This window comes from Sapajus apella, unplaced genomic scaffold (assembly GCF_009761245.1).
Source record: "Sapajus apella isolate SASKATOON/1434 unplaced genomic scaffold, GSC_monkey_1.0 scaffold74, whole genome shotgun sequence".
Classification (NCBI taxonomy): Eukaryota; Metazoa; Chordata; class Mammalia; order Primates; family Cebidae; genus Sapajus; species Sapajus apella.
This window is the reverse complement of record NW_022437014.1, coordinates 710,007-724,299: the sequence shown is the minus strand read 5'-3', so window position 1 is coordinate 724,299 and position 14,293 is coordinate 710,007. Positions and strand designations below refer to the sequence as shown.

At 36.2% G+C, this 14,293-nt stretch overlaps 1 protein-coding gene across 8 annotated transcripts in view; it reads left to right on the top strand.

Moving 5' to 3' along the window:
• DENND4A (DENN domain containing 4A) overlaps positions 1-14,293 on the top strand; it is a 122,062-nt gene that overhangs the window by 42,611 nt on the left and 65,158 nt on the right. For all 8 annotated transcript variants that reach the window (XM_032251003.1, XM_032251001.1, XM_032251002.1 and 5 more), the window contains 5 exons: positions 3,279-3,345; positions 4,404-4,462; positions 6,402-6,546; positions 6,812-6,987; positions 10,251-10,351. In XM_032251003.1, coding sequence (XP_032106894.1) covers positions 3,279-3,345; positions 4,404-4,462; positions 6,402-6,546; positions 6,812-6,987; positions 10,251-10,351 — 548 coding nt within the window. The remainder of the gene's footprint in view (positions 1-3,278; positions 3,346-4,403; positions 4,463-6,401; positions 6,547-6,811; positions 6,988-10,250; positions 10,352-14,293) is intronic.

Genomic DNA, 14,293 nt, shown 5'->3' with positions numbered 1-14,293 from the left:
CACTTTGTTCATTTTCATATAGAAAATATCTGTTGAATAATACTCAACACTGGATAATCTTAGTTTGTCAGTCATCTTTCTTTTTTTTCCTTTCCTTTTTTTTTTGAGGTGGAGTTTTGCACTTGCTGCCCAGGCTAGAGTGTGATGGTGTGATCTTGGCTCACTGTAACCTCTGTCTCCTGGGTTCAAGTGAGTCTCCTGCCTCAGCCTCATGAAGAGCTGGGATTACAGGTGTATGCCGCCACGCCTGGCTAATTTTGTATTTTTGGTAGAGATGAGGTTTGCCATATTGGTCAGGCTGGTCCTGAACTCCTAAACTCAGGTGAAATACCTGCCTCAGTCTCCCAAAGTGCTGGGATTACAGGTGTGAACCACCACACCCGGCCTGTCAGTCATCTTTCAAACAAAAATATGCCCTGTGGGAAAAAACCAGCAAATTCACTCACAACTCAGTTGCACAAGTGCGTTTCCAAGATGGACAACCATTGTACTTTTGTACACAACAGGAGTTCTTGATGCAAATGCACTCACAACTCAGTTGCACAAGTGCGTTTCCAAGATGGACAACCATTGTACTTTTGTACACGACAGGAGTTCTTGATGCAAATTCACTCACAACTCAGTTGCACAAGTGTGTTTCCAAGATGGACAACCATTGTACTTTTGTACACGACAGGAGTTCTTGATGCAAATTCACTCACAACTCAGTTGCACAAGTGCGTTTCCAAGATGGACAACCATTGTACTTTTGTACACGACAGGAGTTCTTGATGTATACTTTCCCTTTAATCATACAGAATTTTTTAGATACAGACTATAGCCTAAACTTAATAAAATTATTAATATTCACTGCCAGTGTTGACACTCTTACTGTGAGTGTATCATAGTAAAGAATATAGCAACTACTAGTGCATATTGGTGCCGCTGCCTTGATTCATACTAAGTCACCAGCAGCTTTGCCCTCAGTGCTCTTGTACTGTCAGTGCAAATGTCAACATCATGCGAAAAGCAAGTGACATCATATCATCATTTGTTGTTGTTGTTTTCCTTTTTCTTTCTTTCTTTCTTTTTTTTTTTTTTAATAGAGACGGGGTTTCACCATGTTGGCCAGGCTGGTCTTGAACTCCTGCTCTCCGGCGATCCGCCCGCCTCGGCCTCCCAAAGTACTGGGATTACAGGCGTGAGCCCACCACGCCCGCCCTTTGTTTTTATTTTTCGACACAGAATCTGATTCTGTTGCCCAGAGTAGAGTACAGTGGTGCGATCTCAACTCACTGCAACCTCTGCCTTTTGGGCTCAAGTGATTCTCATGCCTCAGCCTCCTGAGCAGCTTGGATTACAGGCATTTGCCACCATGCTCAGCTGATTTTTGTATTTTTGGTAGAGACAGGGTTTTACCATGTTGGCTAGGCTGGTCTCAAACTCCTGACCTCAAGCGATCTGCCCAGATCGGCCTCCCAAAATGCCAAGATTACAAGTGTGAGCCACCGGGCCTTGCATGTTTTTGGTTTTTGTTGTTTTTTTTTTTTTCTTTTTGAGACAGAGTCTTGCTCTGTTGCCGAGGCTGGAGTGCAGTGGCGCGATATCAACTCACGGCAACCTCCTCCTCCTGGGCTCAAGTAGTTCTCTGCCTCAGCGTCCTGAGTAGCTGGGACTACCGGTGCCTGCCACCACGCCCAACTAAATTTTGTGTTTTCAGTAGAGACAAGGTTTCACTATCTTGGCCAGGTTGGTCTTGAACTCCTGACCTCATGATCCACCCGCCTCAGCCTCCCAAAGTGCTGGGATTACAGGCCTGAGCTCCCACACCCGAACTGTTTTTGTTTTTGAAGCAGTGTCTTACTCTTGCCTAGGCTGGAGTGCAGTGGCATGATCATGGCTCACTGCAGGCTGGACCTTCTAGGCTCAAGCCATCCTCTCACCTCAGCCCCTCCAAGTAGCTGGGAGTACAGGCACATGCCACCATGCCCAGCTAATTTTTTTATTTTTTTGTAGAGATGGGTTTCACCATGTTGCTTAGGCTGGTCTTGAACACTTGGGCTCAATCAGTTCACCTGCCTCAGCCTCCCAAAGTGCTGGGATTACTGTACTTGGTCGACATCATATTATTATTATTATAAAAATAGTTTTGACCTTGCAGATCTTCCCTGAATGGGTCTTGAAGATCTTTAGGGGTTTGTGAATCCTGCTTCATTTTCTGCTGTTCTAACTACTTCATAATTCAAGCAGATGTATGTGCTGTGGTAGTCATCCCCTGCTTAACATTTGTTTAGATTATGAATACTTTAATGGTAGGCACTGGTGGCTTTATGCCTTTTTTACATTTCCTATCATGTCTTTTTACATAGTAAACAGTCAGAACATGTTTGTAAATTAATAAATTTATAGTGTTGTATATCTAATTGGCATTTTCTCAGTTCTGAAACCAAGATGATTTTGAAATAATGTTTTTTAAAAAAAATACAAACATGTTCAGACTGGAACAAAAATTAAAAAAAAAAATCAGAAATAAAATAGCTTATTCCCCCCACCCCACTGAAAAGATTTTTCACTATGATTGCCTTTCTTCTATTCCATAGTGTTCAAAACAAAACCCATAAATCTAGCTTTTTATCCATCTTATTCTGGGAGAAAACTTACAAAATCAGTGATAGAAATTTTAATGTATTATTAATAGAAAATATACTCTTTATCTTTTAGAAGCTATTAAACTGTTTCATTATTTCTGGAGCATTTATTAAGTTATTTCATTATTTCTGGAGGATTTATTAATTTATTATTTGTTCATTATTCATTATTTAAGTGTTCGTTGTATATAAATTGTTTGTTGTATATAAATTTATTCATTATTTAAGTGTTGTATATAAAATATGAGCAATTGACTAAAAAGCATATAATAAATATAAGAATTTACTTTTTGGGTAATTTCCCAATCACTGATACCTCATATATTATCTACTTAGTCAGAGGTAAAAGTTAAACAGACTTTTAAGACAGTGATAACAAATATTGTTGACTGTGAATACCTATTAATGTGAAAAATCACTGGGTTTAGACAGAAGCAACTTTAATGGGGTGAATGATTTTTTTTTAATTTATTTTTTTTTTGGGGTGAATGATTTTTGGTCGTTCACTTGTTTTCGTAGTGTTAGAGATTTCAGAATACTGTAATCCCTCAGGACTTTTGACTCAACTTGGACTTGTGATAACATGTCGACCTTTACAGCATATGGTGTTCACTTTGGAATCACTTACACTTTTGTTTGTTTGTTTTCAAGGCATATTTCTCATTTTATGCATAAAGTTCCTTTTCCATCTCCTCAGAGACCACGGATTTTAGTTCAGGTAAGGCTTTTTTGTTTTTGATTTGGGGGACCTATGAGTTTTTATTGGCTCTGTCAAAATGTAACATAAGAATAACAGTTTTGATTGAGGAAAAAAACCTAATGAGATTTAGAGAGGACCAGATACTATTCTCTGTTGTAGTTTGGGGCCTTTATATTTTATTAACTCCTTCTAGACATCTGTGTTTCTTAGAGAAAGGGGTTCAAGAATGAAAGAAGTAGGTTGAAGTAGACATTTTGAATACACAGAAAGGAACTGTTTTCCCCTAAATTTGTTGTAGGTATTTCAAAGTTTGTGCCTTTGGCAATTATTTAATAAGTTAAATGTGTTAGAATAGATATATGGAAAAGTTGTATGTGCATAAATTTGAAAATGTAGATAAGAGTAATTATATTATTATATTGATAAAGATAAAATATCTAAAAAATATTATTTTGAGCTTTAAATTCAGTCTGAATATCCACATGTCATTTCTTATTTCCTGATATTTATAAGAAAATACATAGCACACTTTTATGTTTAGATACACACAAAATATTATTTTACAGTGGAAGTTAGCAAAGTTTTTTGGTTATTGGTCCTACACTAGTATTTTAGTCTTTATAGGTCATCTGCTGTCTATCACAACTATTCAGCTCTGCTGTTATAGCACAAGAGCAGCTAGGTAATATGTAAAGAATGAGCATGCCATATTTCAGTAAAACTTTATTTATAAAAACAGGCAGTCTATGGATTTGTCATGTAGGCTATAGGTTTGTTGACCCTGGTATTATGATTTTAAATGAATAATTTAGTCTTTCAATGTGAATTTGTTAAAATGGCACCGGGAAACCATTGAGGACAGAAGAAAAGAGGATACACAGTAAGAAGAGTTAGTAGTTGGAAGGGGTCAGGACATGTTTTTCAAGAACTTAGTGACTGATATAAATTGTTCTGATACTGGTAAATGAATATAGTGAAACTTCATGGGCATAATCATTATTCTATATATTTTTAACAAAGTATGTTTTAAAATTCATCTTTATGTTTCAAATTCTTTATTTTAAATCTTCTTCCAGTTATCACCACATGATAATCTGATTCTCAGTCAGCCTGTGTCTTCACCTCTTCCACTAAGGCAAGTAAAACCTCATTTCTATTTATTTTTCCCTCAATCTAACATAACATCGAAATATTTTCTTTTTCCTAGCTAAAACTTCAAATTTTGATGGAAATACTTCTCATTTAACTATTTCTTCTCTAAATTCCTTTTACTTAATTTTTGGGTTGTAGTTACTGAAGAAAAAAAACTTTTATAATAGTGTTTTACATTTTTTATATCTGTTATTACCAAGTACGTACTATTGTGTGTGTGTATATATCTATATGTGTAGATTATGAGAACAATTGTTTTTAGCTTTAATTGACCTCTGAAGAATATTCAAATGTAATTAACTTTGTTCTTTTTTAAATGCATTTAATTTTAGACTTAACCCAAAAGAAAAAATGGTTCTAATTATTAAACTGTAAGACAATGTATTTTATTACCTTAAAAGTTCAGAGAAATTATGAAGTATGTTTTCTCTATAGTATCCTTTCTTGAAATTTGATTAGCTGTGTAGCTTTTTTCATTAGAGAAATGGTTACAATCTAATTAAGTTACATAGCAGATACCTAAGGGAGACCAGCCGCCATCTTTGACATTAATTTTGTAAGAATTGCAGATTATTTCATCACTAGCTCTCAGCCCAGAGTGACCAGTGTTTTCTTAACTTTGTTTGAGCTGAAAATAAACTAGAAACATTGACTGAGACTATGTATATCACTCCAAATTACATAAAGGACTTTTTTTTAGGTAACAGCTTTATTGAGAGATGTTCACATATCATATAATTAATCCAATTAAAGTGTATTATTTGATAGTTGTATTCACAGAGTTCTGCAGCTGTCACTGTAATAAATTTTAGAACATTTTTATCACCCTAAAAAGAAACTCTTCACCCTTCAGCAGTTAACCTCCTTAATTCCTCCCATCCCTAACACACACATACCCCTCTCCAGGCCTAGGCAACCACTAATATGCATTCTGTCTTTGTAATCTGTCTTTACTGGACATTTTATATAAATGGAATCATACAATATGTAGTCTGGCTTCTTTGACTTAGATTAATGTTTCCAAAATCTATTCATGTTACATCATGTATCAGTACTTCTTTTTATTGCCAAATAATATTTTATTGTATGGATATACCTTGCATTTATCTGCTTATCAGTTGATAGACATTTGGGATAGTTCCACATTTTCGCTACTGTGAACATTCCCAAATTTTTTTGTGGACATATGTTTTCATTTTACCAGGAGGCTTTTGTTATTAGTTTTGCTTTATTTAAAAAAAAAAATTAATCCAGTGAAACAAGTTGTTTAGCCTTATATAAACAAAATATTCGCTGGCTTACTGAACTATTTACTTTGTCAGTTCAGTATTTTGTTACTATATAGAAGGCCTAGGTTTGTTGTTTTCATTATTAACTTGCTTTGCATGTGTATCTCATCATTTTAAGCCTCTTGATTTTCTATTACTATTATCATTACAATAGTAAAGATTATCTAGTCATAAATCTAAGTTTTAATGCGTGTTTACCTTAACGGAAGTGGGCCTGTAAGTCATACGGTTTTTCTGATAATCACAGTGAAAGATAGGCCATGTTCAAAAAACTTCCATTTAAGGATTTACCTTTATACCATCCCTTTTATAAATTGCATTCTTTATTTGGACATTATCTACTTGACAGATCTTTTTCTGTGAAATGAAGCAGATGACTTTTCATTTTCCTTATTGAATACAATGCAAAAGAATGATTTTGGAATCTCCTAAAACTGCATTGTTTTCATAATGTTTGTGATGTAGTGTTTTCCCTGCATCATAGCAGTAATCATGTTTAACAGTGAATGTATAATACCAATCATACCCTAATCAACATATATAATACAAATCAACTACTTTTGTCTATTGTTTTAGATAACGAAGTGTTTGGATCATTATTCTTTAATTATATGCTTTTGTTCGGATTGACAGTGGTGGCAAGTTTTCAACACTACTCCAGAATTTAGGCCCTGAAAATGCTGTGACACTGCTGGTGTTTGCAGTAACAGAACATAAAATTCTCATCCATTCCCTACGGCCGTCCGTGCTTACTAGTGTGACAGAAGCCTTAGTGTCTGTGAGTATCGGTTTCTTACTGGCAGTCAATTTAGTTTAAACTTAGTTTATATAATTTAAAGCTATTTTAATTCTTAAGTAAAATTCACAGAGTGATGAATTTGCGTTTTCTGAAAGCAATTTTGATTTCCTGACCATTAACAATAGTTATAATTATTTAATTCATTATCAGGCATTAGGCTTTAGGTAATAATTTTTTGTGTGTGCTGACAAATTATGCTTCTGTGTCAAAAAGCTAAATACTCTCCTATCTTTGTTTATCCAAGATGATTTTCCCTTTCCACTGGCCATGCCCATATGTTCCTCTCTGCCCACTGGCTTTAGCAGATGTCTTGAGTGCACCATGTCCATTCATAGTAGGGATTGATTCAAGATACTTTGACCTCTATGATCCTCCACCAGATGTCAGTTGTGTTGATGTAGATACCAACACTATTTCTCAGTAAGTACATTTTAGTGATACTACACCTATATTTTACAACGTTGTAGCATATGTAACTATATATTTTATGATAGGTAGGATTCTTTTAAGACATATTGTTTTCTTTGTATGTGGGGTAATTAACCATCTTTGAATCAGACCTTATTATGCTTCAATGGAATACATTTAGAGTATTAAAGCAGGTTTTATTAGAAACACTGTACCTTTTATACTCAGGCTTTCAATATTTAAGAAACATTTTCATGTTATTCTTGCTTAGAAATGTAGCCAGGCCGTGTGAGGTGGCTTACGCCTGTAACCCCAGCACTTTGGGAGGCCGAGGTGGGCAGATCACAAGATCAGGAGTTCAAGGCCAGTCTGGACAACATGGTGAAACCCCATCTTTACTAAAAATAAAAAAAATTAGCCAGGCATGGTGGGCACCTGTAATCCCAGCTACTCCAGAGGCTGAGGCAGGAGGATCTCTTGAACCTGGGAGGTGGAGGTTGCAGTGAGCTGAGATCACGTCATTGCATTCCAGCCCAGTTGACAGTGTGACTCCATCTCAAAAAAAAAAAATGTTAGCCAAAGGGAAATTGAGATTATAAATAGAAAAAGTTTATTTCCCTTTAGTGATATGAGTATAGGTGAAATCACGAATTGAATTAAAACACTATTGTTTGATTAATATTTCAGTCCTATTCCCAGTGTTTTATAATACTATTAGAATACTTAAATATAGGCTGGGCATGGTAGCCAACACCTGTAATCACAGCACTTTGGGAGGCCCAGGCAGGTGGATCACTTGGAGCCCCGCCAACATGATGAGATCCCATCTCTCCTGAAAATACAAAAATTAGCTGGATGTGACGATGGGCACCTGTAATCTTAGCTACTTGGGAGGGTGAGGCAGGAGAATCCCATGAACCCTAGAGGCAGAGTTTGCAGTGAGCTGAGATCACACCACTGCACTCCAGCCTGGGCAACAGAAGGAGATTCCATCTCAAAAAAAAAAAAAAAAAAAGAATACTTAAACATCATAGAAAAATAAATGCTTTAAAATTTTAAAATAACTTTTAAATTACACATAATTTCATTATCTTTACATCCTAGAGATGCAAGGATTTTATGTTTTCATCTCTTTGCATTGAAATAATATGTAAGTCATAGCTATCAGAACTATTTTTAAAGTCTTTTTATAATTCTGTATTGTTTTGTGTCTCTTACTTTAAATTTAATCATAATTAATCATCTGTTGAGGGAAGAGGAAATTGATACACTGTCTACATTGCACCCACAGGACATGCTTATAACTATGATTTTGTCTAATAAAGCCCAAAAGCTGGTACAGCTTTTACACTAAAATATGTAAATGTGAAATAGATTTTTCTCCTTTTTTTTTTTTTTTTTTTTTTTAAAGAGACGGGGTCTCACTCTGTCTCCCAGGCTGGAGTGCAGTAGCATGATCATACCTGACTGCCAAATTTCTGGGATCAAGCAATCCTGCCTTAGCCTCCCAAGTAGCTAGGACTACAGGTGTGTACCACCATGCCTGGCTTATCTTTTCCAATTTTTTTTATAGAGAAGGGGTCTTGCAGTGTTGCCCCAGCTGGTCTGGAACTTCCGACCTCATTTGGTCCTCCTCCCTTGGCCTCTCAAAGCATTGGGATTACAGATAGTCATTCTTTGTCAGCTTAAGCTTTCTTATCCCACTCTTTTTCTTTTCTTTGTTTACTTTTTAAAGTGATATTTGCCCTTTTTTGTTCAGTGGGAAGTTTAGAGAATATAAAAAGGTTCACCAAGTTCCACTGTACACCTGTGCTGTGTTATTCTGTAGTGTTTAGAATATGAGTGATATACTTTTCTTCTCTTTTTCTATACATTCTTCAAGTTTTCTAAAATGAATATTCATTGCTTTTGAAATTAAAAAAATGATTCAGTAAATATAAAGTAGAGTCAGCCGGGCACCGGGCCTCTCGCCTGTAATCCTAACAGTTTGACAGGGAGAGAACAGGATGAATCCTTAAAATGTGGAGTTCAAGTCAAGTTTGGGCAACAAAGCAAGACCTCATCTCTACAAAATAAAAATTAGCATCCTGTAGGGGTCTGCACCTGTGGCCTCAGCTGTTTGGGAGGGTGAGGTGGGAGTACCACTTGAGTCTGGGAGTTAAGCCTGAAGTGAGCCATGATCATGCCACTGCACTCCACCCTGGGTGGCAGACTAAGATGTTGTCTCTTAAAAAAAAATGTGGAGTCATCAAAGCTATCTTTAAATCCAACTGTATTGTAATAGCTATAATAAGTAGATTATAGGAGCCTGTCCCAGAAACAAAGATACAATAGTTCCTCCCTTATCCACAGTTTGGCCTTGCATGGTTTCAGTTGTCTGTGGCCAACTGCAGTCTGAAAGTAGGTGAGTATAGTACAATAACTTATTTGGAGAGGGAAAGCCCACATTCACATAGTGTTTATTAAAGTATGTTGTTATGATTCTATTTTATTATAAATTATTGTTATTAATCCCTCACTGTGCCTAATTTATAAATTGAACTTTATCATAGGCATATATGCTTGGGAAAAAACATCGTAAATACGGGGTTCGAACTGTCTGTGATTTCGGGCATCCACTGGGAGTCTTGGAATCTATGCCCTGCAGATAAGGGGGGAACTGCTTTGTCATTTTTTAATAGATACCCTCTTTAGTAGTTACATAAGTATTTCACAATGTTATACTTTATTCAAGTAATTTAATATTATATTTCTTTTTTGAAAGAAACAAAAATGATCCTTACTTATACCCTTAGGAAACCAAGAAACTTATTTAAATATACCAGAGTATTTTGATAAGTTCTGTGGATCATGAGTTTATTGAAAGTTTGTGTAGTGCTTTTTCTTATAGCATATAAGAAAAAGCCTTAGTAGTAGGATTTTTCTAATATTTAGGTATCTAAGCACACTTAAATGGGGATTAAGAGGAAAGATCTCCACATTAAGCTTTGTGGTGGTTAGCAAGATTCCAAAGCAACTGGAATTTACTCATTATAAATATAAATTTTTGAGCTATATTTAATACAAGGTTCTACCCTCATACAAATTAATTTTTAAATATTTAGCATTCCAATTTCCTCCTGTATGATTTTTCTCTTGTTAATTAGAATATTTTGTATGTTTTTCATTTCTCATTCAATGTTTTATCTTTTGCCATTTTTATATATAACAGATATATACCTTCCCCCTCCAAAAGACCATGTAACAAATGTATTTCTGTTGTTATTTAATCTTAGAACTGGTGACAAGAAAAATGTAGCCTGGAAGATACTTCCAAAGAAGCCATGTAAAAATCTGATGAACACACTGAATAATTTGCACCAGCAATTGGCAAAATGTAAGTGGATAACTTAATTAAAGGGTGTAATTTAATCTGAAAAAAGGACTCCAATTACTTTGCTTATAAAAGAATAATGTTTTATAATTACTTATAAAAGAATAATGTTTATTTTATCTAGCAGAAAGTGGTTTCACAATTTTAAAGGCAGATGATTATTAAAGCAAAATTTGTTAGAAGTTGAATGAGAGATTTATAAAATACATATTTTATATCTACCAAACTTTTATAGAACCATATTCGAATAATAAAATACAAAAGGATGTTAAGGTGGTTAATTTTACCATTACTGAAATACCATGGAAAAAATGCAAGTTTCCACCTATATATTGTTTTTTTTTCTTTTGAGACAAGGTCTTGCTTTGTCACCCAGGTTGCAGTGCAACGGCACAAACGTGGCCCACTGCAGCCTTGACCTCTTGGGTTCAAGTAGTCTTGCCACTTCAGCCTCCTGAGTAGCTGGGACTACAGACACAATGAGGCACTGCACCTGGCTAATTTTTCAATTCGTTGTAGAGACCGGGTCTTGTTATGTTGTCCTGGGCTAAAGCAGTCCCTTTTCAATGAAGTGCTGGGATTACAGGCGTGACCCACCGTGCTTGGCATATTTTCTTCATACATAGAATAGAGAATTAGTTTTGAAAATCTAAGACAAATGGTATAAACTGCATTAGAAAATGCTGATGATTTCAGCGGGGTAAGAGCCAAGTCACGTGTTTTTCACCTTTAGTGGATCTTAATGCTGTGTTTACTTTAAAAAATTTTTAATTTTGGGGGGTGCTTATCTTAAATAGTATGAAAATAGAAGTTTGCAAATAGCATTAAGAAAGTAATCAAAATGAAAATTGATTAGGATATGGAATATTTCTATTTAAAAAGTTTATATAAGAATATATCTTGACTTAACCAGAATTACTGATAAGAAGAATTAATCTTTCATTTCTTTGTCTAATCTTCTTGGTATTATACAGATGACCCATTCAGAATCTATAACTTAATACTCACTATATGAAGTATGGTCAATAGTATTTGAGGTTCACATTTATGTATCAGGTACAATAGAAACACAGGAGGTAGCCTACACCCTTGAGGGTTCATCATAATGTATAGTGTAGTTGGGAATAGAGATGGATAAAAACAATATTTACAAAGTAACACTTAATAACAAGTAGATAATTCCAAAGAAGCTAGTAAGTACTGGGATACTATACAAATGACATCAAATATAACAAGATTTTGCCTTATGGAACAAATAAATCATGCATGTAATACTATTTGTTACCTAGTTAATTGCTTTCTAAAAGTGTTTGAGCTTCTTTTGAATAGCTGAGAAGCCCAACAGCTATTGTAGCAATATTTAAATATTATTAACATCAGCTGGGCAGGATGGCTCAGGCCTGTAATCCCAGTACTTTGGGAAGCTGAGGCAGGCAGATCGCTTGAGTCCAGCAGTTTGAGACCATCCTGGGCAACGTGATGAAACCTTGTCTCTAAGAAAAGTACAAAAATTAGCTAGGCATGGTGGCAACGCACCTACTTGGGTGGCTGAGGTGGGAGGATCACTTGAGTCCTGGAGGTCAAGGCTGTAGTGAGCCATGATCGCACTACTGTGTTCCAGCCTGGGTGACAGAGCAAGACCCTAACTCAAATTAATTATTTATTAATAATGAAATAGCTCATTCAGCTTTTGTGAAAGGCAGAATCTCAAAGGTTCAAACTACAGACATTTAAATAGTACTGATAATTAAGGATTGTAGAACATTTTATAGCTTCAGAGCATTTTCACATACATTCTTTTATGTTACAACTATGAGAATGAGTTTGAAGGAAGCATATAGTTATAGTAGCTTGTCACAGATCATACAGTTAGCAAAGATGAAGCTGGAATTAAAACCTAGGCTTTCTTAGCTGGGCTCAGTGGCTCACACATGTAATCCCAGCACTTTGGGAGGCTGAAGCGGGCAGATCACTTGAGGTCAGGAGTTTGAGACCAGCCTGGCCAACGTAGTGAACTCCCATCTCTACTAAAAATACAAAAATTAGCCAGACATGGTGGCATGTGTTTGTTGTCCCAGCTACTTGGGAAGCTGTGGCTGGAAAATTGCTTGAACCTGGGAGGTGGAGGTTGCAATGAGCCAAGATCACGCCACTGCACTCCAGCCTGGGCAACAGAGCAAGACTCCATCTAAAAAAACAAAACAAACAAACAAAAAACCCCAAAAACCCTAGGCTTTCTAGATCCAGTGCTTACATTCTTCCAGTGTTTTCACTTTTTCAGACAGTAAGTACTCCTCCAAAAACTCTCGAAGATGATTAATTGTTCCTTATATTTTAAAATTTTGAAGTAATAACAAACTTTTTTTCCTGACCCTTTGAGATTTGATGCTTCATGACATTTGAATAGCCTACAATGTATTTCCTACCAAGTACATTCTCTGACATCACTACAAGGTAACCATGAAAATCAGGAAATTAACATTGAGCATTGCTGCCATTCTAATCCTCAGACCAACCACATTCAAGTTTTGCCAGTTATCATAATAATGTTCTTTATAACAAAACGGTCCAGTTCCAAATCAGGTGTTGTATGCAGTTTCAAGTCCCTGTATTTGCTTTGACTCCTAAACAGTTCCCCAGATTTTCTGCCAGCTTTGCAGATTATACCTACCATTGTAGAATTGTCCATGGTGTGGGGTTTGTCTGAGCATTCTCATGATAAATTCAGGCCACCCATCTTCTTTTTTTTTTTTTTTTTTTTTTTTGAGACAGGGTCTCTCACTGTGTCACCCATGCTGGAGTGCAGTGGCACGATCACAGTTTATGGCAGCCACGAGCTCCCGGGCTCAAGTGATCCTCCCATACAGCCTCCTGAGAAGCTAGGACTACAGTCACAAGCCACCACACCCAGCTAATTAAAAAAAATTTTTTTGTAGAGATGGGATTTCACTGTATTGCCAGGCTGGTCTTGAACTTCTGGGCTCAAGTGATCCTCCCACTTCAGCCTCCTAAAGTGCTAGTATTATAGATGTGAGCTGCTGCACCTGGCCCAGGTCACACGTCTTTGACAGGAATATCACTGAAGTGACGCATGTCTCTCTCACTGCATCCTTATATCAGTTTGCACACTATTTTGCTTTGTCCCATTATTGATGAAGATACTCACTTTGATCACTTGATTAAGGTGGTGTCTACTAGACCTCTATAAAATTACTCGTTTACTATCTAATGGTTTTAGCATTGAAGTATCCAGGAAGAAGAATTGTTTTTTATATTTTAATCCTTGTGGGTTCTTCCAATAGGTACTTATATTTAAAAATAAAAAAGGAAAGAAAGACTGTTGCATTTGCCTTGTGCCCAGTTTGCACAAAGTAAATAGTCCTTCCCTTTTTTTTTCAGTTTGTTTTCAATAAGTAAGACACAGACATGAATAAATACAAGAGGGAATGTCACTGCTGCTTTGAAAAAGCCATGTAGATGTGTAATATATATATATATATATATTCATATGGAGAGTGAGAGCAAGTATATGCACAATAACATGCAAAGCGGCTGGGCACGGAGCCTCACGCCTATAATCCCAGCACTTTACAAGGCCCAGGTGGGCGGATCACCTGAAGTCAGGAGTTGGAAACCAGCCTCACCAACATGGTGAAACCACGTCTCTACTAAAAACACAAAAATTAGCTGGGCGTAGTGATGGGTGGCTTTAATCCCAGCTACTTGGGAGGCTGAGGCAGGAGAATCTCTCAAGCCTGGGAGGCAGAGGCTGCAGTGAGCTGAGATTGTGCCACTGCACTCCATCCAGCCTGGGTGATGGAGTGAGACTCTGTCAAAAAACAAGCAAACCCAAAAACCAAACAAACAAAACATGCAAAGCTTTTGAGGGAAAAGAGAGCAATTTTTGAAATATTTTCATATGTACTAGTTTATGTATAATCTTCA